This window comes from Ornithodoros turicata, chromosome 7 (genome assembly GCF_037126465.1).
Source record: "Ornithodoros turicata isolate Travis chromosome 7, ASM3712646v1, whole genome shotgun sequence".
Taxonomy (NCBI): domain Eukaryota; kingdom Metazoa; phylum Arthropoda; class Arachnida; order Ixodida; family Argasidae; genus Ornithodoros; species Ornithodoros turicata.
The window spans coordinates 32,526,517-32,550,591 of record NC_088207.1 but is presented as its reverse complement, the minus strand read 5'-3'; the positions used below and the strand labels follow the sequence as shown (position 1 = coordinate 32,550,591).

Sequence of the window (24,075 nt, the reverse complement as noted above, 5' to 3'; positions counted from 1 at the left end):
ACATTTACCTTTCAAACCACGACCAATCAAACAGGCAACGTTATGCGTACACTCCTTGTTGCACTTCTCATGTTTCTGACTTGTTTAATTTTTACTGCTCACGTGTAAAGGGAAATGTTTAGCGCTTGCTTAATCACATATTCGTCGACACATATTCGTCACAGAACTGTCGACATCTGTCTTACAGCGTCTGTAAGCATGCGCAGAACCAATGTGATGGGCTTCTCGAGCAGTTTCAGAGTGCGTCTTCGCTCTAATAGAGTGCTTCTGAAAACTAGAGCGTCCGCTGAGGAACCGTCACGATTCTCTGCTTAAAGGAACACTGAGGTGACTTCAAAATATATAAATATACATATTTTTTTTACTGCGGTGTGTTCTGCAACGGATAAAATGAGCTGCTTCGAAAGAACGACGAGGCGCCTGCGCAGGGTACCTGCAGCGCCCACGCGAGGCACACCTTTCCGCACACCTGTCAAAAGCCCTCCACTCTTGGAAACAGAGTATCGCAAAACGAGGGAAAGAGATAGACACGCCACGACGTCACTTATCCCCCGCGGCAGTGCCGATCATATGACTTGTGAGGCAGACCGGCGCAGCTCAGGCAGGTATAAGCAGCGCGTGACCTGAGAAGAAAGAAACAAACAAGAAAGGCACGGGGGCTTGCTGACGTCACGCGAGGTCGTTTCGGCCGGCCGTTCGCGGCTGATTTCTCTGATTGTTTTTGTAAATTTGATTGCGCACTGACAATGCACCGCAAAGCGAAAAAATATTGTGCGTGGTGACCACTGATGAATGGCTTGACGAATGAAACTGGATTTCGACCGGTTTTCAATGTCACCTCATTGCGTTCTTAATTTGTGTGAGTGACAGAGTACAATCGATCCTTCAGCGAGGAGGAATTGTCGAGAGAATTATCGTCTTCTGAAGTCACAACGTTTGAAAGGACGGCCTCGTAGACCATGATCTACTCAGAATGCATACCATACTATTTCCCGTCGTCGATAATGTAACATTGCGCATCCTCTTGCTCCAAAAGACAATGGCTATTAAAAATAGAAGATAAATAAAAAAGAGCGCCACGAGGAGTGCTGGCAACAACAACATCCGCTGCGTCTCCCTGAATAATCACGTGAGTGTCAACGAAAGAAAACGAAACAAAGTTTCGAATTCTCTTGGGCTGTCTCGACGCGACGGCTGCGCTGTCTACTGACCTTCCCTGGAATATCCGTTCCATGGCAATATCTGGATGTAACGCAGAGCTATGCGGATATTGTACGGAATTAGTGCGGTACCCGATTACCAAAACCAAAACAGAGACATTGGACAGGACCGAAGCTTTATAAATATTAGGAAAAATCTTTCCGTAGAGCAGTAGTGCGAGCAACACTCCATCTAAACCGTTCAGCCGTATTCCAAGACACCGGTACACCAAGGTAGACCGCGTTAACAGGAGAGCAGGCTGACTTCTGCCCGCTCCTCACGTTAGTCCTCCACTCCCTTCCAAAGAGCAAACAGATACTATATACACGGCTAGTCTTCATAGCTTCCGCATATTAGAGAGCCCTGCTCGCTTCTGATTCAAAATGAAGATTGAGGTATCTAAGTTTAATCCGACTACGCACACAGACAATATTGAAGTACGAATTACTTGGACCATAGACTCACCATTACATAACGTTGTGTTTCTTACTGGTTTCGTTTTCAGTTGGTCGACCGAAAGTCAAACTTCCGCACGGCTACAAAATCTCGCGTTTCTCTCTCTCTCTCCCGCAAGAAATGCTGCGTGTAACATCCCGTCAGAGACGTGCTTTGGACAATCGTTGAAACAGATAGCCGATACGGAACATCCTGCGGATACATAACCAGAGACGTCCATCTATGTGGATGGACGTGACGGACGTAGACGTGATGTGGAGTTGCAGGCCTCACATTAGTGAAGCCAAAATCTCAATTTTATTTTTTCCTTAAAACCAACCAACCAACGTCCATCTATGATGCTCTCAGGGATGTCCGACGGAAACTAATTTTCGGATACCGACATTGGGATCTATTTCGGACGTCCAGAGGATAAAGTGTTGTGACTGGAGGTTTGTTGTCATAACTCCGTATCACATGCCAAATACATTGTCTTAAGCGGCTATTTGTTATGCTTTGTAGCCGTCTTTTTGTTTACTTTCTTTTCTTTTTTTTTTTTTTTTTGCTACTACACGGATGAAAAAGCTGTAATTTTCTTCAACAACTATATGAGTCATTGCGTTTATTGAGTATCCCGGGGGTCTACCATTTCACAATATCTTTCTACGATGTCAAACAGGGATAAGGAATGATGTTTGCTATTAACTTTTTAAAGGTTCGAGTTGCTTCAAACTGATTAAACCGTATTAAAAGCGGTGAAAAACCCCTGCAGTGCAGGGGAGAACATAAAAGACAGAACGACACAGGGCATTGATGTCTAGGGGTTTTTAGCGCTTTTAATATAATGCACCAAACCGCCTGTTTTTTTTTTTTTTTTACCTTATTTCATCTATTGGTTGAACAGGTTTAACGCACTTTGAGTTGATTTATGTCAACTTTTAGAATTAAATACAGAAAGTAGCTTATTCATAACGCGACAGCGGTTTGCTGTAACAGATAGCTCATGAGACTAAAAAATGTAATGGAGCACCGGAACGAACAGAAAATGATAGCATGCACTTGGCGTGGCACAGCAGGGTGTTAATTTGGGAAGCCGGCCGCTCTCCCCAATGAAACTCCCAATGAAATTTTGGGACTCTACGATGTATTAGGCATAGAGCAAGGTAGTTTGTAACTCGCCCCCCTCCCCCCCTCCCACTCGTGAGAACAAAATGCACTGCTTCAGTTCTGTTCAGTTCATCAGCAGGGAGTACAACGGTACAGCTTCGTTTCAGTAGAAAATTGAGTTGAGTTTTAGTTCCGCTATCATGTGCTAGCAAGCATCCATCTGTCTCGATATTCCAATGGCTCAAACAACGTAGCTGTCACTTTTCTTCTTGCGTAAAGTAGTAGATTACTCAGCTGCTGTCTGAGTATACACACGTGCCTCTGAAGGATTTGTGTGTTTTCCTGTGCCAGCAGGTGAAGCGCGATACCTTCGTTCACGATTCAATGCCGCTTGCGTACCGATTCAATGTCTATCGATGCCTCCAATTCAGGCACGAGGTTGCAGATGATCGTTGCGAGAGCAAGAAACTGAATAGATCGGGACAGGCATATACGATGGCACGAACTGTATGAAATAAAATATATTTTTTAAATAAATTCTTGCTTCCTACTTCCTGGATGCTCCGGAAACGGTTGTTGGCATCATCTGCCTGTGATGCGTATTAATTAGCACACTTCCACGATACATTCTATCGTGCAGAACTTTGGATAGCCGTCTAATCTGCTGTATCTTTTCACTTCAGTGACATGTAGGCCTGGTTCGTGTAAGAGCTCATTGAGCTTGGCCGTCCGGTTGTTTGCATCTCCAAGTTGCCGTATATACGTAGTAGGGCCAGAATTTTTCGGTTGCTTATACCCCGGCGCTTTTCTTCAATGATCTAGTCCCACGCTCTACTCGAAGCCCCCCCCTCCCCCTTAATCTAACCTAGGTGTAATCTAGGACTAATCTAGGTGTGAATTAACCATAAAATAACCAAGGTCGCTTCGTTTCGTGTCACTCGGACGCGCGTCTCCTCACATTTGGAAATACAGCCATTCTCGGACCTCACAGATATAAGCTTTGGTATGGCAATTCGAAATTTTGGTACCGTATGGATTTTGAGGCATGGGATTTTGAACGCTGCATTATCGTGGCATCCCCTTTTATGACATAGAGGTATGATGCAATATCGTGACCGTATCGCATGATACCTAGGATTGGGACTTTTGAACTCCCCCTTGCACTTATCGCTCAAGCTTTATGAGTGTCACAAAGTGAAAAAAAAAAAAAACAAGAAAAGAAAAAAAAAACACAGCGATGCGGTGAGAGTACATTGAGGCAATATTTCGAAAGCCGATATTTCGAACAGCTGTGGATCCCGACCTGAGCATTCTGCTTCAATCTGTGTATGGTTGGTGGTATGGTATGGACTACCTTGCGAGGTAGTCATGGTTTGTAGGCTCCTCAATGTGCCTCGTTGTTCTAAGTTCCACACATGTACAAATTTCCCTTCTGACTATCAACGAGGCTAATTGAAAAGCCCTGTAGAGGAGTACCTTATTAGAGAAGCTTGGGAGAGGTCGAAAGAAAGCCTACGAAAGTGATAAGATAAAGGAGCCTGCTAAATCAAAGGTTAGCAAAGTGAAGTCAGCAACTCCAGCGGAATAAGGCGATTGGCTCCTCGTGTTTTCGAAATCGTTATCGTCAACACCACTCGATGTACCGATGAGGTTTGAGTGAAAACGAGTGAAAACGAGAGAGGTAATAGCTAGTTTTAGCGAACCGTTTTCGATCAAACGGTTCGCGAACGTTATCGTGGAGGGCCAATGGACCTTTTTCACAACGGTTTATGCACATGCGCATGAGGCGCCGGAGAGGGTTATCTCCGTCTTCATTAGATGGCGCAGCATGACGACGACAGAAGTGGGAAGACCGCACGAACGGCGCGAGCTCGTCGGTCCCACTCCGGACCGGTTGTAGTCCTTTGTGCTCCCCACGTGGATTTGTTTTGACGCGCTCCGAGCGTGGTTCGCTGGACAGCCGCTAGGATACGACGCGTATGTGAAAAAGGTCCATTATATAGAAGGACGAGTGACCCAGAATGGAATCCTCTGGTTGGGCAGCGGCAAAACCGTTCGCGAACAGCTTTTTCTTCCGATACTTTGTTTCTCCTAAGAAAATATAAATTAATTCTATCTTCGTCCTCTCGTGAGTTTTCCCTCGGTTGATGGAAAATCCGATATCAGACTCTTTATCTGGTTACGGAAATAATTAGAGAGTTAGTATAGGTCTTTTATAACGCCACCGCGAAGTTATCGTACCTACCGGAGCCAACGGCAACCTATGTATATGACTCAGAATCTTATCTTTTGATTGGGTGCCGTAGATACTGTGCTTCAAAAGCCACGTTATCAATGGTCTACTAACGTTCTCTACTTCTCTACTACACAGGAACGTTTAGTAACGGGGAAAGGATACCCTTTCGAGCGACACTTGGTAACGACGAAGGACGGATACATAATCGAAATGCATCGAATTCCACACGGCAGAAAACCCTGTCAAGAACTCTGCCATCGTACTCCAGTCTTCTTGATGACTGGACTAATGGCGGATTCAACGACGTTCGTTTTGGATTTCCCTGAACAATCGTTGGGTAAGCGAGCAACGCTAAACGTGATGCGGGATGTTGAGGGAAGTGCACTCTTTTAGGCTTTATTGGGCATGTGGTATACAGTTGCATATTTACCATGCTGTCATACTCACCACCAGTCGTCGGATATACAGTCAACCCTCGATTTGTGAACGGTTAAGTGAAGTGAAGTGAATGAAAACGAAGAAAAGAAATAAAGGTAAACGGGTAACGTTCCTGGTAAAGTCGTTCATAGATCGGATCAATGGATTCTTACATCGAGGGTTGACTGTAATATATACTGCTTTTGTAAAGTCAACCAGATCAAGGGTGGGAAGTAACAGTAACATTTTGTCTTATAATACTACCCTTGTAATACGTTCGAGTAGTTGCACTGTCTATTTTGCGATGCTCATTCTCAGAATCTATTTGAATATGTAATCTAACGCCACAGCGACAATAAAGCCGTACCAGTAGTATAATACTCTAGAATATATAACTCTTGCTGAGTGTTACCGCTATAGGGCAACCTCTAAGGTAATCAGTAAATTTCCCAAGCCTGTGCCACGTAATCGTTTGCTCCCAAAGAACGCGCAGATTCCGTGTAAAAAAAAAGTGCGTGCAAGAAAATGACCAGACTAATAAGCACACGCATACTCATTAGCGACTATCCGAGCGCATTACTTAGTCGAGGTAGCTTTATTATAGGTTTACTCTAGATTTTTCTAGCCTCTATCCCAAAATTCCAATTTCATGAGTGTCCTGGTGCCGAGGGTAACTTTAGCTTCTCCTGTACTTTTTCTGCTGATTTAGTCAGAGTCTACGTGGCGGGGCGGCGAGCCATTTACAAGGCATTCACCCCCTGAAACAGTGCTTCCAGTCGCCAGAGGATGTCCAGAGTATGTCCAGAGGATGTTGCGCAAAACGTCATAGCTTTCTGCTGCCACGTGAGCGCGAGCGCTCACCGTTGTGTCTAACCACGGCGAATCGAATACGCTATGCAAGTTGGTCAGCTGTCCGCGCAGCTCCCCGATTTCCTTCCTTCCCCTATTGCCCGTGGAGCGACCTGATTTGTCCCTCTCCCAAATTAGGGATCGGAACCGTTACTATTTTTTTTTTCGGTTCGGTTCTGGTTAAGGTTCAGACATATTGATTCGGTTCGACTTCAGCTCCGCAGCAGCACAAAATATCGGTTCGTAACGGTAGCGCTGTTCTTCACGGCAAGTGTTCGTCAGCGGCAGCGAACGGTCACCGATCTCACAACAACAAGAAACAAAAGCAACTTCGTAATCACAATTGTGCCTTTCTCATTTGGGAGCAAGAAATTTGACTCGCCATAGCACGATTTCCGACACAATTGTGTTTAGAATGTCATTTCAACTTACATTTGTTGTCCGAAGCACCCGATGAATGATCGATGTTACTTCAGCTGGCGAAACTAAGCACCACCGGACCTAAAAAACTACACAACTCAATGAAACGAGGAGGAAATACCTCGTGCACTTGTGTTGCAATTTTGTTTTGTTCAGTTTCGGCTTCGAATTTGTTTGGCAACGTGGCTCAATCCGTTGTGTAAATCGTTAGTTCTGATCTCTCACAATGCTCGTTACGTCTAAACCGTTTCGCGAAACGGTAACCGCCTCATTTTGTTTCTTCGGTTCCGTTCCGGTTCGGTTCAGCGCGAGAAAAAAATATTTTCGTGCTGTTCTCTCGTTTCTTTTTTTGCTTCGGTGTTAGCGCCGCGAAGCAACTGTGGCTATAAGCGGCGTACAGACGTGAACAGATGGAGGGAGGACAGCAAGAAGGAGTGGGGGACAGAGGGGTTAGCGTCCTGGGCCGACTTCAAGGGGAACTGTGCCGACATTCGTCTGGGAAGTCTTCCGGATACCCACTTAAAACCTCAGACAGCACAGCCGGCGGTAGGATTCGAACCCACCACCTCCCAGACTTCAGCACGACCTTGCTACCACCAACGACCGGAACGCCTTAACCCGCTCGGCCATGCCGCTGGTTTTCGTACGGTTCAGTTCCGGTTCAGCGAAAAATACGGGTTTTTGGCGGTTTTCCGTTCGGGTTCAGTTTCGGCTCCGATCCCTGTCCCAAATAACGGGGGCAACATTTCAACGTGAAGCGCACGTGTTTTCTTCTGTAGCCCCATGCCGGCCTACGAATACCAACTTATTGCTGCCATAAGGACTGACTGATAAGGCCTGCTGATTGGACAGACACTTCGTCACGTGATTTATCCAAACTTTGCCCTCTCCCCGGCGCAGACACAAGCTGTCGTAGCGTATAGGCATATATCCTGCGAGTCAGCAACAAGATATTCCGTAGCAGACCCCATGGTGCCGTCTGCCATGTGCGCAATGTGCCGCTCCTGATATTTCGGCGCCGTATAAATGCTCAGCAGAAGACGCGGCGGAACTCCCCCCCCCCCCCCCCCTTTTAGCAGTTTTCTGCTTCTTATGCCACTAGAAGATTCCGTGGGGACGTCGTTCGTGTGAATACGCGGCCCGCTGAAGTTTTTTACGCCATAAACGTCGAACAAATGACGACAAAGTGTCGACGGCAAACTGTGGAAACACGACATCTTGATTGGTTGCGTATCCTATCCGTTTCGTGACGTCGGTGTAAACGGGATATGATTTACTCAGATTATTTACAAGACACAGCATTTTTGCAAACATTATGTACATGTCCATGGTATTACGACGTAAAATACGCACATGAGTATTACTGCTCAACCTTTAACTATATCATTACTGAAAGGAGGCTGGTGAGCTAAGTGGTGAGTAGCTTTTAACTTGTCACACTTGTTTTATCACTTTTACTTTCTTAGGGTTTGTCCTCCCTGACAACGGTTATGACCTGTGGCTCGGTAACACAAGGGGGACAGCATTTGGCAGACGTCATAAGATAATTGGTGCACGCTCACGGGACTTCTGGAATTTCAGGTGAGCACCACACATTGAAATCCGTCCTGCTCCTAATCCTCATACGTCACATACGCGTATTTGTATTGGGTTCGCGTAGCGCTATGAAAAAAGAAGCAAAATTCTTGAACGAAAAAAGTTAAAAAAAGAAAGGTAGAATTGCGGCTTATCTGCATGTTGCGGGTGACACGAGGTTCCACATTACATGTCTACAGCACGACCTACTAGGTTATAACGACCATGTCATAATCAGCTACCCCTACGAGGAGCCCGTCCGCACGATCCGCTAGGGGCGCTACTCATCGGCACGCGAGATCTGCACCACGATTGGACGATGGAAATTTGAATTCTGAACGCGCAGAAGCGTACGTACGACTACCGTAGCAGACGACAGCAATAGCTCCTATGAAAACGCGTAGAATGATGATGATAATCAACCTCAGAATGAAACATCTGTGGAATATCCACCGCTTGTACAGAAATACTAAGGTAAGCTGAAGGAAGCAATAACTGCGATGATGAGTAGCGCCACCGCTACCTTCCAAAAATGCGGCGCTGGGAAGGGGTGCCTACGACATGGTCGTTATAATCTAGTAGGTCGGGGTCTACAGCGGCCCTGTTCAGCACGTAACACCTTTTGGACTGAGTCATGGAGCGATTCCTAAAGTTAACGGCACAATGCTTCGGAGTTGTCTGGAGTTGCGTAGCCAACGAGGTGATGGGAAAGGAGCACAAGCATCGCGCGACAGGCTTGAGAATAGTGTGTCAAGTAGCATTTTATTCTTTCCAGTCGCAAGGTACAGTGCTGGACAGAGGTTCTGAGAACATGAAGCAGTGTCAGTTGAAGTTTCATTAAGATCATCATAGGCCAGTGATTTATCCACTGGCCCTACAGTGCCCTAACACCCCCAAAAATCTGAGGTAGACCCTAAAATTTTGTGAGATTACACAATATTTCGTCAAAAGCTTGTAAATGCACCCCATTACGGAGCCCCCCCCCCCCCCCCCGGATGAAATTCTGGGTAAACCTCTGGCTTCAACTGGTCCACCACAGAGAGGCTCTAGTCCACCCTACGAACTAATACACATACAAACTTCCGTCCCTTGCCAAAATGTCGATTAGGAAAAATGGCGCGCTTTCGCGTCTGGAAAGCTTTTGTCCTGCACTCTATTTGTTATGAGTTATGGAAGGAAAAAGGTTGCCGGCTGCATTGTAATGGTTGTCACTATACATAGTTCTTATAGTGAAACGAGCGATGCACGGGATGTGACCCGGGTTCGGATCCCGGTTCCGGTTATACAGGGTGTTTCACGTAAAGTGCTAAAAAATTCTAACTGGCGACGTACTCGCCAGATGACTGTGGGACTTGCGGCAATTACATTTTGGAAACCTTTGCCAACATTGAGGAACGACTTGGACAATTTTTAATTCCGGTAACTTTATTTTTGTCAATTGAACTTTCAAAATTGCCAAGCGAACCTCACTTTTTCTCACACAAATGCGAAGTCTGAGTCCTTCACGGATAACCGCAGACCCAACAAAAACTATGCACAGTATTGCAACAAAAATAGTCGAAAGAAATAGTAAAAATTACGCTTTAGCCCCGTTTGCTTGATTTTCACAAAGACCCGCGCGCGAAATGTGCGGGAAATGAGGAGGAAGTGTCCCCGCCTTCATTTGTTTTGCCTTCTTTGTGATAAGGCGGTTGATTTGTTTTCTTTGTGATAAACGGTTGTCACCAGCATCAAGGTTAAAGCGGGGGAAATAAAGGCAAAACAATAGGCGGGAACACTTCCTCCTCTCCCCACATCTTCCGTGCGCTCTTCTTTGCGACAATCCAGCAGGCGGGGCTAAAGCATAATTATTACTTTTTTTTTTTGACTATTTCTGTTGCGATACTGTGCATAGTTTTTGTTGGGCCTGTGGTTGTCCGTGGAGGACTTCATATTTCTGTAAGAAAACAGTGAGGTTCGCTTGGCAATTTTCAAAGTTCAATTGATAAAAATAAATTTCCCGCGATTAAAAATTGTCCAAAGCCTTCCACAATGGTGAGAAAAGTTTCCAGAAAGTAATTTCTGAAAGTCCCACAATCCTCCGGCGAGTACGTCTTAGTTAGTTTTTTATCACTTTAGGTGAAACACCCTGTATATGCCTTGCGAAGGCGTTTTCCCTAAGTTTCCTCCGGCGGCTCTAGCGTAAATACCAGTTCAGTTCCCTATGAACCAGTTCCAAACCAACCGATCGACATCAGGTTATTGGTGCATAACTTCTGCAGCAAACCGCATTCAAACTGCGACGCATTCAAATGAAACGTAACTAACAACAGCTACTACGTCGTGCGAACACAACCTGTCATGCACGCTATATGCGAATATCAAATTCGTTATCACCTGTCCTGACTACTGAAGAAAAAGGTGTAGACAAGGGATAGGACACATGAGTTGGCTCTGTTCTACGATTTTATTTGCTCAGCCTTTCCAACTTGCCAAGGCTTACCCCTTTCTTATTTTCATAGCTTTCACGAGCATGCCATATATGACGCCACTGCGGAGATCGATTATATCCTGGAAAACAGAAAAGCCGAAAGTCTGCTATACGTTGGGCTATCTCAAGGGACCCTCATGTTCTTCACGCTGCTCTCCGAGAATCCCAGTTACAACAAGAAGGCAAGTTTTCTTCATGCGCACTCAATCGATTTTCAGTAACTGGAGGGAACTAAGAATATCCTTCGTGGTCTATTTTCTTAATAAAAAGTAAGAAAACACGCACACACTGTGTCCGCAGTGTTGTGTTAGGCAAGTGTAGTTATAGTACGTCACACGGGAAATTTAATGGCATTTCCAGCGAATGCCGCTCCCAGTGAATGCCATTCGTTCGTGCGGCGTAGAGCTACGTAACGGGGTAAATGACCACGACAATCCGTAAAGCTATATTAGGACTGCATTATACAGGAGTATATATTTGCCTTAGCTTTTTCGAACAGTGTAGCGCAGCGAAATTATCAGCCATCTGTGCTCGTGATGAGGTTCAAATCACGTTCAACCAATAACTATAACCGACATGAACCTCAGGCTCATGAAGTGGGGGCAAGGAATTCATAGTGTGAAGTCGTCCTTTTTAAAGGAGCTCAAAAAGCCATCTAAAAAATTTTCAGTTCCGAACACAAATTTTCTCTGTACGCGATATTTTTCATAGAAAACAAGACCCTTGAACATCGCCGCACGCGTTCCCGCTCGACTCGCCCTAAAATGGATATTGGCCGATGTTTTGTACCTTTTCATTATTATTATTATTATTATTATAATTAATCTTACTGTTTGACGTTGCTGTTTCTGACTGCACCTCTGCCATGGAGTACGCTGTCTGGAAAAAAATAAAGAAAAAAAAAGGGGGGGGGGGAGCGGATGAAAGCACGGACTGAAACCGAAACGAATATCGGTTTGGTTACGGTTCAGTGTCAGAACTCTGAAAACGGTTTCGGTTACGGTTACGGGATTCGCCGTTTTAATATTTGCTGTTACCGGTAACCAAGCAGTTGAACCGGTATTTTTCTTTTTTTTTCTCTAGGATGTATCCGCTGGCTGCGTGGATGTCGCAAAATGAGCTACGAAGTGCAAACGGGCAAAAATGAACAATTTATCTGCTGCACTCCGAAAGGGTGGTGCAGTGCAATAAAGAGTGAACTCTTTCTTCGACGCACTTTGGCGGTTTGCGACATTCCCCGTAAAATACTTTGTTGCGGTCTCTATTATCTCGTGCACATTCATTTCGTTGTAACAAGCTACAAGGCAAGAAAAACTGCGTTCGTTCAGCGGCTAAACAAACAGATGCGGAAACAACGTGCAACGCTTGTATCTTGAATGATCACAATAATACAGTTCAAAGCTCATAAGGGACGTGTGCAATAGTCGTACGATGTGTATGCCATCCGATTATGGGTCCAAGCGTATAAGATGGTATGTTGTCTACACAACTTCTGAATGAAAAGCACATGACGAAGAGATCCACTTTAACAGAAGCACGTACTACACCACTAATTAGAGTTGTAAATCGATACAAATATCGAATCCAAAGTTGTTCGCGTTGAAGCTTGAACCGATTCATATGAACCGGCAACCGGAATCACATTTTTCGGTTCAGGCTACGGTTTCGGTTAATTGCCAGATGGTGAATTGCGGTTACGTTCCATGTTACGGTTCTTGAAAAAAATATGGGTTCCAAGCGGTTTTCGGTTCCATTCCGGTTTCAGTTCCTGGATGGAAGTACTCCAAAGGTGTTTAACCCACCTTCATATGCACTCTCTAAAGAAACTCTAAGAAAAAAGAGAGTAATTTTAGTCCTTTTGGGGACTAAATCTATTACCACAAAAATTAATTCCCTTTGGGAGTAAATGCACGGGACTAAACGAGTGTCACAGAGTGGGGACTGCATTTGGCGCTCTGTCCTAACAGTCACAGGAACAAAATTCATGTACATGAATGAAAATACTTTGAATTAAACCATCAACCGTGATATGTCGACTGATGTCAAATATTGCGACATGCATGAGGCACAATTTCGCAAGAAAGAACCGCTAACTATTTCTTCCTCTGTATAGATGAAAAACTGGTAAGTTACAGCTAAGTTGTATAGTCTCGTTCCATCACATTCACGAAGAGCACACATTTACGTAGACTGTTGCAGCCAGGAGACCATTTGCAAAGTTCACTGGCTATTTGCAGTCATGTGGTGTGAATTTCGGGGTTACGGGACCAAATTGGGGGAGTAATTACAATCCAGTCGACTAGAAGCTGCAATTACTCCCAGTTTTACTCGTTTTTTTTTTCCTTAGAGAGTGGGGGCGAACGAAGAGGTAGCGAATAGGGAGTGAACATTCGGCGCGAACTGTCATTATCTGGAAATGACTTTCAATTTCCCGTGTCACGGAGGTATTACGTATACGTTACTTTCTGTTGCAGATAAGAGCCTTCGCTGGCCTCGCACCCTTTCGAAAGTTGGCCCACATTAGAGTTGCCGGTCTGAATGTGATCAAGCCCTACATGAGAAGATTCCTAGTAAGTCCTCACTAATTAAGGACGATAAGTTAAAGGGGCACTAAATTGCAAAAATTTTCTCCAAGCTGAATAAAAAGATGCCGTACGGTTACATTGACAGCGAGACAAAAGGAACGGAATTCATTCTCCCGCGACGATTGGGCAAATCGTTTGAGGACACCAATGACAGGCCGCTGCGCACTGACGTCCTTCTTGAGAAAGGAAGAGAAAGCGTACATTGCATTTTTTCCCTGTCGATCATAACCCACGAACAACGCGGTGGATAAACCGCGTTCCTTTTATATTGATGTCAAGGTAACGGCATATTTCATCACGCGAGGATATGTTTTTGCACTTTCGTGCCTCTTTAACAAACATTGTGCCGTTAGTATGCTCTAGGCGCAACTACAAGAATGTGTATTGCGTCTTCAGAAATCGGAAACCAGCTCCCGTGGCATAGTGGTTAGGATGATCGCTCTCCACGCCGAGGCTAGGAGGTGACACGGGTTCGAATCCTGGCACCGGCTGGGCTGTGTGAGGTTTTCCCTGGCTTTCCGGCAGACTTTCCAGACGAATGTCGGCACTGTTGCCTCTGAAGTCAGCCCAGGACGCATACTACCCTACCCCTCAAACTCCTTCCTTCTGTCCCATCTCCTTCTATCCACGTCTGTACACCGCTTATAGTCACAGTTACTTCGCGGCGCTAACACGGAGTAAAAAAAAGAAAAAAAAGAAGACATCGGAACAACAACTTTATTTGATTATGAGCCCTAAGTAACGCGTCCTGGAGTAGTCGGTCCCGAGTAGTTTGGGACTAACATCTCAATTTTTCTCTTTTACCAATCAATCAATCAATCGATCAATCGATCGATCGGAACGCGTGGATATACGTGGCGATTTTACCGCAGCAGGAAAATGTAGGAAAAAATGCACGCAATTTTTGAAAAACAAAATGAAAATAATCTTTTTTTTTTCTGTATAAATGTCAACTCTGCAGCGGTTTCCCCGTGTCACGCGAACACTATCGGCGCTTAATCGCTGTGATCGACAGCCTATAGGATGTAACACAGCGATAGTCTTTCAAGTTAAACAAGGTTAAAATCTGGGCAGGTTGGAAGTTGGGGGGGGGGGGTTGTACATTGCTAAAAGTGGTAATCTCTGACTTGTTATCGTTTAGGTTTAGAGCGTATTTATGTTATAATACGTTCAAAGACTGCTGCTTGCTTTGTGTTACAGGTGGGCTTCGAACACGCGGGCGTCCTCGAGCTCGGACACAACAGGTATCCGGGAATGAAGGCGGTGCGTACTATATGCGCACTGCCTTTCAGACGCGTCTGTGCTGTAACAGCTGATACGTTCGGGAATTTGGGCAGCAAGTACATGAACATAGTGAGTGACAACCGATCCCCTTGTACGCTATACCAATATGAATGTCGCTGCTGTGTGATGCTTAGCTTATGGCCTCCTTTGGGTTTGGCTCTTAGGTCTTTCTGATCGCTTGTGCAAGTGGCACTTCATGTCATGTAACGTTTTGGCGTTACAGTTTGATGTAGGGTTAAATTCATTAAATTAATCAATATAATTAACTCAATAATTCGGAATAATCAGTTTATTTATTCAAAATAATATAATTATTTAATATTAATTTAGTTCAGTTAATTAGCAATTAAGTTGGCAAAATAAACAAATAAGTGAAACAAATAACCAAAACATCGCGGACTTCTCCAACGAAGAGGGCTCCCGTATATTTATATTTTCCCTTGCGTGACCCAGGCATGGTTCAGGTTCGTAACGAGTAACCAGTCCAGCGCTTTACAACTCCGAAGGATGTAACACTGTATTATAACTGCGCACAGCGAACAATATTGACACCCATGCAAAGTTGTACTACCAATTTTGGGTCTACACCATCTCAGTGTAGGACATTTCGGTGCAGGACATCTCGGTGTAAGACATCTCGGTGCACAGACCGAGTGCACGACATATCGGTGTATACTTATATTTCGGTGTACGGATATTTCGGTGTACGGATATTTCGGTGCACGGACGTTTCGGTGCACAAGCACATTTCGGCGCACGAACGTCTTCGTGCGCTGGCGTGTTGATATATGTTTTCTATGCATACGGGCGTGTGTTGGCACCATGTATAGGACAAAATGTCCCCTGGTTGTGCGGGAGGGGGGGGGAGGGGGTGTAACGTGCCGGCGAAAGAAAAAACGATCCCGTAGGCTCCTGCGCGCGCAAAAATGCAAGTGCATGGTTTCGCGGGGCTCATGAAACACATCACAACCGACAGAGTGGTGTTATCATTCGCTCTCCCGGTTTGTTGAAATTGAGAGACACATTTTTTTTTAATGAGTGTCGAAAAGTCCAAGATCGAATTATGGAAAGCCCAAAAAATAAGGAGTTCCAAGAGGATGTCTGCGAAATACATCATTTAAAAATGAAACATTGAAAAAGAATTCATGTAGAAGTACACTTTTAAAGATAACTTTTTGAAAGTAAGCTCCCTTTGTGTTCACAGCTGTAAAACCAACCCCAGTACACAGAGGGATTGTGTCAAAAAGCGGTATACAAGCCGCTTGACAAGGGCGTTAAAGTAGCACAGAAGTCATTTTTGACACCTTGTTTTCTTCCTATGAAATTGTTAATTAGGTCAGTAAGACGCACCATGACAAGTAATTCACACCACAGAGTCATTATTATCGCAGAAATTGAATTTAAAGTACACCGCAAAAAGCGACCGTGCGCAAAGGCGGTGGGGACCAGTACCAGCGTGTGATCTGGCTGGGACCTCGCGCTGACGCTACAGGGGCCACGGTCGCTGATTGGTCCAGATAAATATTGTCTGCTACTCCGCTGTCGTGTGCAACTCGGCTGTTCGGGGTTCTGAAAAAGCATTGCTCCTGGCTCGGTCATGATTCGGCCGCTCCTTCTATCCTCAATTCTCCGGAGGAACTGGCAAAACTGGTTTCGGCGGCAAAGGGACAGGGCGCTGACCCCCACAGACCAGTGAACCAGAACGAGTTCCCCCTGTAACGTCACCGGTAAAGTGGCATCATTCTCCTCCTCCTCGTTATACCCGGAGCCATGTTTATGTGAGTTTTTTTTCCTTTTTTTTTTCGGGAAACAAATTGCACACATCAAAACATTTCGCGCTATTCCGTAAAATGACACACACACTTTCATCAGACGTCTTAATGTGAAAATTTTTTGGATGGCCCTCTGTACTCCTTTGAAAGTTATTTTAAAGGCATAAAAGGCACTTCGAACATTAATTCCCAATGCCTGCCATGAGTTCAACGTTGTGGAACTACCTTATGTAGGAGTTGTAACTTTTCGAATATACATTTCATTTCTTGGTGGGTTCTACGTTTCGATAGTTCGGTCTTCCGAGTTTTCGGCCTTTTTGGTTTTCAGCCTACAGAATGAGGTATGTAGACTCACACACAAACATGTCGTTATATTAATGTCTTAGATCAGTATCTCATAAAGTGCTCGTAAGTCACGGCAACGAAAAGTGTCCCAAATGCCCGTGCGCTGCCATGTTTGTAAACCAAGATGCCGACACAGCGAGATGTCCGCACAGCGAGATGCCCGTACAGCGAGATGTCCGTACAGCGAAACGTCCGTACAGCGAAATGTCCGTACAGCGAAATGTCCGTGCACCGAGAACCAGTAACTTGCCGCCGTTATTCTGAGCAGGCAGGCCACATTTCTTTTTCTTAATAAACGTCACTTCCACCACTGAGATGTCCTACACCGAAATGTCCGTCGCCGACCAATTTTTTTTGTACAGGGCGTGTTGAGGCCACGACCTACTTAATAAGAGAACGACCAGTTCACTTGACCCCCCTTCCAGCGCCGGCTTTTTTGTTTCACATGTTTGCCGCAGGAGCATTGGTGGCGCTGCCGACATTCCCTGCTTCAATGGGGGTTGTAGTGCTTATGCGGTAGCTTTCTACGGACTTCTTCGCATCCGCATCAGATATTTGTGCCTTTTTTTTTCTTTTTTTTTTTTTTGCCAAACATATCGTAATCTTTACGCACCAAACCGCCACGAAGACCTCAGTTCACATGAGCATGGTTTATTCCGTAGTGCCTTTTTGCAAGGCAAGATGCCTCCTCGCGTGAAAAGCGAAAAAGTGTGCTGTCATCCATCTGAGACATCTGAGATATTTCTCCAAAACCTTGCAATTCAACTGCGGTCACTTTTACTTTGCCCCTTAACATATTACTAACATTTCTTCCTTTTCTTTTTGAGTATGTAGAAGAGATTTCCTACAACAATTCACTTTGGAGATACCGAGTGTGTACATACAGATGCACTTGTTCAGTGCGTGATGGCACCAACTTTAAATTAATCTTAAATTTAAATAACGGCATACAGGAGCGTATCGCCACAGGAAGAGCAGCAGGAACTGCTCTTAACCTATGGCCCTTTTTTACCAACAGTGGTTAACTTTGGACTAAGATCCAGCGTTGCGTGATCTGATGAATATTCCAGTGACAGTAACTTCCTTTAGTGTAGCATAGTTAAGCGTTAAATTCAAGTTAAGGGACCGTTGTTCTCGGTTCAAATGCTAATTGGTGATGGTGAAACCGGGCCTTAGTCTATCACTGAAGGACTGGAACCGAAGCGGATATCGGTTTGGTTACGGTTCAGTGTCAGAACTCTGAAAGCGGTTACAGGTAGGAGGCTCGCCGTTTTAATGCTTGTGGTTACCGGTAACCAAGCAGTTGAACCGGTACTTTTTCGGTTTTCTTTAGGATGGTATCTGCTGACTGCGTGGATGTCGCAGAAGCACGTTCAACGCCACTAATCAGAGTTGTAAAGAAATATATATCGCATCCAAAGCTGATCGCGTTCACGCGTGAGCATATTCTTATGAACCGGTAACCGAAATCACATAATACGGTTCAGGTTGCGGCTTTGGTTAGTTGCGAATGGTGGATTGCAGATGTGGATATGGAAGAAATTTGGGTTCCAAGTCGTCTTCGATTTCGCCCCGGTTTCAGTCCCTACGCGCACTTCCACGTGCCAGAGCATGATTGTCTCCACTGCTGGATCGCCAATGAGTTGATTGGACAGCGATATGGGGGTGATGAAAGGGCTCACCGTTGTCTGCCTCACAGATGTGGGCAACGTCACGACTACAGCCCTGGAGGAAAACGCGTCCTGGGGCAACTTCAAGGGAATTGTGCGGAGATATGTCTAAAAGTGTCTGATGAAAACCCACGAAAAAATCCACACTGCACATCCAGCTCCGGGACTCGAACCCGGGTACCTCCCAAGTTCTCCCAGGTATGGGGGAACTTGCTTTTCAAGGACGGCGTGGTATCAAATGAAGTACCTTGTACTGTGTACCAATATGTCATCGCACGAGAAAACAAAATAAACGGCGTCCATGTAAAGTATACCCCGACAAAACGAGCACAGGAGTCGATGTTGTACACTACAAATCAATATGGACGTCGAAAAGACGTACACGAGTCAATACGAACACCATCTCGTCACATGTTCCAATGCGGAGTCCCCCTGTTTTAGGGAATGTGGGCAGCGCGCCAAGCGGGCGTTTCACCTGTGAGAGGAGGAAATTGCGAGGAGGTTCCGCGGACAGCCGCTCCATAGGGATTTGGGAAAGTGACCTGGTCGCTCTCTTATTAAGTAGGTCGTGGTTGAGGCCACATCACCTAGATACAGAAAGCCTGTGCGCTCGTCGACGTGACGTACCAATTAAGAGTCAGCCAATTAGGATCGTGTTTTCAACGGCCGCAGCCAATCACGAACGTGCTTTCAGCGGTCGTGGCCATGGAGAAAAACCGCCGTCGTCTGCGAGTTGTGATTGAATGTCACCACGTACTAAATGGGAAAACTTAGAAATGAAGCGCAAAACGGTCTCAAACTTTCTCAAAACTGATTTTCTGGAAAGCGTCTTGCACTTTTTGTCTTCACTGTCTTGCAATCTACGTAGTTTAGATCTGCAGGTTGCAGGTGAGCGGCAATCATATGCGGGTTCTTGTATTCGCAGAACGGTGAATAGCAGTAGCAGACGTATTCTGACTCTTAACTGAGAGAGGGAGAGGGCGCAGGCTTTCTCTAGGTGGTGTTGGTTGAGGAAAGAGAAGGAAGGGCCTGAGAGCGCGCGCCCTGCAATTCTGTTTTGTTGTCAGTAAAACGTTTGAACGCAGTACGTCTCGGTCGTCTCATCCTTCTCGTCACAGGGAGTTTGTTGCATTAAATAGGCGAACGTCTGAAACCGAGAAAGGCAGTATTTTATCGTAGCCGGACACAGAGGTCACATGCGGCACAAGAAAGGGGTATAGTGGGTAAATGGGTATTGGGTCAGTCAGACACCGCAGAAAAATAAAGGCAACAGCGCGTAGAACATGCGTTTTCTTTTTTTTTTGCTCTGTTTTTGTTTAATTTCATATAGTCCTTGGGACACAGTGTTGGTGCCTTTATATGCCTAATTTGTGTCTTAACTATCACATTGCAAGGGAACCGGGAGCTAAAGGAAACGCTGTAGCTCGATTGACGAATGTCAAATCGAATTTCTGAAAAATTCAGGTAAATTTCTGGAATCTGTGATGCGCTAGACACAGAGTGAAGTAAGATCTACTTGCAGCATGCATCGTAGCTGGGCTACTGGTAGCCCAGTGATAAAAAATAATTTTTGGCTTTAACGTCGCGAGGTGGCCCAGTGATACTAGTAGCGATACTAACAGCGATGCTTCAGGGATACTATAGCGGCATTACCAGAGGTGAATCGCAGACATTTTCTGCTGTTTTTTGGAGCAAACACGCACCAACGATGAGATCGTTATTATGGATGATTCCACTGATGATAATGACGATGATAACAGCGCGGGAGCAAGGATAAGATTGACATTGTGAAGCCGCAGTGAAAGTTGTGCTCTCATTACAAAATTTGGGCCGGTTTTGTTGCCTCCTCGATGTGGAACTGCCAAAAAAGCAACCGTTTAGACACATCCTGCATAGCCATAGCACACGTAGTATTATGAAGAAAACATATCAACACTCTTAACATATGCGTGCTTTCTTCTATGTCCTCACAAGCGCAGTCCAGATTCCCAGTGTACTTGTGCTATCTTCCATCGGGGACATCGGTTAAGAACTTAATGCATTACGAACAGGTGAGGAAAGAACCATTGAATACCAGGTGTTCATGAATACGTGTACTAAATTGTAGTGCATATTGTATATGCGTATTACATATGTATTAAATCGAAATGTGTTCAATGTGCATAAAAGGGGCAGACCGGATACAGACCAAAGCCAGAAAAACGCTGTCACGTGCTCTTTTATTATGCTCAGTGACTTATTTCAATTCGCAGCCAATTTTCGGGGAAAAACTTTCCTAATAGACGACCTGAGTCCCAACGTCATTCATTGCGCAACGCCGCTGCGCAAAGCATGCTGGTGGGCACTATCAGCTTTATCAGCCTATCAGCCGACCGGTTTTTCCCGCTTCTTGCCCACCACAGCAAAATATAACCTCGAACCGGTCTTCTCGTGACGTAACATGTTTGTAAACAGATATGGTTGTCTATACGTTTTATCATATATGATAACAACGTTTCTCAACGCCCTTTATCTGCTCCGCACACACTGGTGACGTCACCATGAAACTGAGACCGGATGTGGACATACTGCTCATTTTTATTAGTTATCTCTTTAAAGGGGCAGTACAAAAAATTTTCCTCGCGGAATGAAATATGCCGTTACCTTGATAGCAATACAAAAGGAACGCGATTCACCCGTCACGTATTCGTGATTCATGAGCGAAAGAAACCGCAATATACGCTTTCCCTCTCTCTCTCTCCTTCTCAAGAAGGTCGGCAATGCGAGCGGGCTCTCATTGGTCTCCTCAAACGATTTGTCCAATCATCGTGGGGGATCGTCTGAGGAGACCAATCCGAGGCCCCTCCGCATTGTTGCGTTTCTTGAGAAGGAAAGCGAAAGCGTATTGCGTTTTCTTATTTTTTCTATCGATCATAAATCACGGACGACGCAACAGATGAATCTCATTCCTTTTGTGTTGGTGTAAAGGTAACGGTACCTTTCATTTCGTGACCAACTCTAACCGCAAATGAATTAATACTGCCTTCATTTTTCAGTTAGTAGCGGGTAAGAAAGCCCAGAAATTCGATTATGGTGCTGAAACCAATATGGACGTCTATGGGCAGGTAAGTGGTTACGCAGGAAATCCTCTAAATAATGTTGTTGTTGAGTTACATATGTGACATATCCGTGGCATATTGGGTACACAGGACCGGTCCATGTCAGTTTGATAACGCTTATCGTCGCTGAGGGGCAGTGATAGCCACCGTATGAACTTGACGTCTACCAAAAGTTAAACGTGTTCGGCACAATGTGAAAGACGCAGTCAGTTTTTAAAGCGATGGCTTTCTAAGGCCTACCACCGTGTCGGTCCGTCCGTAGTTTTATAGGATCACGTGGCATAACCACGTGACCAAAACTTCACGCAACGAATGCATTACAAAGCTGCCTCATTTGAGCGTGTTTGGCAAAATGCGGAAAGATGCAGCCCATTTTTCAACGGATAGCTTTATAGGGCTGCCACCGTGTAGGTCCGTCCGTAGCTGTATAGAACCACTTTACAGTGACCACGTGACAAAAACTTTCCCACAAGCGATGTCATTACAAAGTTGCGTCATTTGAGCGTGTTTGGCACAATGCGCAAAGATGCAGTCAATTTTTGAAACGGACCGCTGTATAGGGCATTCCACCGTGTAGGTCCGTCCGTAGCTTTGTAGGACCAGGTGACCAAAACTACCGCCAACGATACAACTGCTTCATTTGAGCGCGTGTGGCAGAATGCGCAAAGATGCAGACAATTTTTAAACAGATAGCTTTATTGGGTTTGCAACCGTGTACGTCCGTCCGTAGCTTTATAGGACCACGTGGCCAACACTGTACCGCTTGTGATGGCATTACAAAGGTGCCTCACTTGAGCGCGTTTGGCACAATGCCCAAAGATGCAGCTAATTTTGAAGCGGTAGCTTTATAGGGCTCACCACCGTGTATATGTCTGTCCGTAGCTTTATAGGACCACGTAAAAGTGACCAAAAATGTAGCAGCAACGATGGCCCAGGAAGCTACCTCGTTTAACGCGTTGTGGAGAGAGAGGAAGCTACAATAGCACACACTGTGGTTGCGGGCACACCAACATAAACTAGCGTTATCCCGTAGCGAGCGTTCAATGCGCCGCTTAGCCCGTGATTCGCCACGAGCTCGCGCGTAAAGGTAAATCACAACGTTTATTCGAAATCGGGGCCTACCAAAACGATTTTCACGTGCTGCCGCGTGACGCGTGCAAACTTTAAAAATAGCAATACCGCTTGCTATGTGCAAAGTTTAAGATTGGGGCCTAGGATCGGAAGAATGCACTATTAAACTAAACGAAAGTATCGCACTTAAACGCTTCTGACAGAATGCCTAGAGATGCAGCCAATTTTTCCAACAGTAATTTAGTAAATGAAATTAAGGTCTCGTGGGGCGCCCCCTGTGGGGTCCTAGGATATTCCAGCAGGTGACGCGTAAAAACTCCGTCTTGACAACGCCTCCTTGATACAGAAGGCCTGTTTAATACCTCCTGTCACTCCTTCACAAGTAGACATATAAAGTCCGCCAATCGCTGCAGCCGAATTTGAAACCCCGGCTTTCTGTGGATACCAGTAGCTGGACATACGGCTGACGGCGGTTCGTTTCCATAGCTACGGCCACTGAAAGCAACGTCGTGACTGGCGGACTCTTAATTGTTGCGTCACGTCGCTCGAGCGATCAGGCTTTGTATGTAGGTCGTGTTGGTCTTGAGCTGAATGGAAGCTTTTTCACAACCACTTATGCGCATGCGCTGCGACTTTGGGTGCGCTGAACAAGGTTATATCCGTATTCAATAGGTGGCGCTAGATGGGGCCGACGGGAGCAGAAGGGAGTGGGGACCAGTGGGGACACCGTGCTAACCTATCGGCTCCACTTTAATACATGTTTTGGACCTTTATGCTACCCACTTGGGTTTCTTTTGGCGTACGCCGAGGGTGGTTTGCTGGAGAGCCGCTTGAATACGACACGAATGTGAAAAAGGTCCATATTGTACACCCCTCTGATTTCCAACTATTTGGGTGCTGCAGGAGGAGCCACCGGAATATAATTTGGACAACGTGAAGACAGATGTGGGATTATTCTGGAGCAAGGGAGATCAGTTCATACCTCCTGAAGACGTCGAAGAACTGGTTGCTGATCTTGGTGAACGAGTCAAGAAAGCCGTCTTCATTGACGATACTTTCTATACTCATGCCGATTTCGCCGTTGCACTCAACAATCCCACAGTCCTTTATGGCGAGTTGCTGGAGTTTCTCGGAAGGTACATCTCTTAAGGACTCAATAAAGCAGGAATGTTAACGGTGCCGTAGAAAGATGTCTGTGGATAAGTCCGATGGTGTCAAGTGAATGCTGTACCACCACACCCTCCGACTCGTGAAACGTACTTTTCATACTTCCACACTCTAAAGCATATATTAATTATCTGTAGCTCTGTAAAAGTGAGAATTGCTCGTGTAATCGGGAAAGGCACATAGCTAGTCCCGTTAGCGAGAGGTCCATTGTGCTCATCGGGAGGAGAGGTCCACTGGGGGCTTAATCGCTTCATCGTCGTTACGGTCGTTACAAGCTAACGAGTGGCGGGAAATTTAAAATGGTGGGCACGTGACATCATCGCGCGTGACGTGTACCACGGGCTTCACTTATCGCGCGAAGAGCGCCGTGCACG

The 24,075-nt window shown here is 45.5% G+C and overlaps 1 protein-coding gene across 1 annotated transcript in view; it reads left to right on the top strand.

Annotated features, from left to right (window-relative positions):
* Nucleotides 1–23,722, top strand: part of LOC135400867 (gastric triacylglycerol lipase-like) — a 32,488-nt gene extending 8,766 nt beyond the window's left edge. The window contains exons 2-9 of the mRNA XM_064632819.1: nucleotides 5,114–5,315; nucleotides 8,131–8,245; nucleotides 10,741–10,891; nucleotides 13,184–13,279; nucleotides 14,495–14,647; nucleotides 20,345–20,416; nucleotides 21,401–21,469; nucleotides 23,438–23,722. Of these exons, the coding sequence (XP_064488889.1) occupies nucleotides 5,114–5,315; nucleotides 8,131–8,245; nucleotides 10,741–10,891; nucleotides 13,184–13,279; nucleotides 14,495–14,647; nucleotides 20,345–20,416; nucleotides 21,401–21,469; nucleotides 23,438–23,683 (1,104 nt within the window). The 3' untranslated portion in view covers nucleotides 23,684–23,722. The remainder of the gene's footprint in view (nucleotides 1–5,113; nucleotides 5,316–8,130; nucleotides 8,246–10,740; nucleotides 10,892–13,183; nucleotides 13,280–14,494; nucleotides 14,648–20,344; nucleotides 20,417–21,400; nucleotides 21,470–23,437) is intronic.
* The last annotated feature ends 353 nt before the right edge of the window (nucleotides 23,723–24,075 follow it).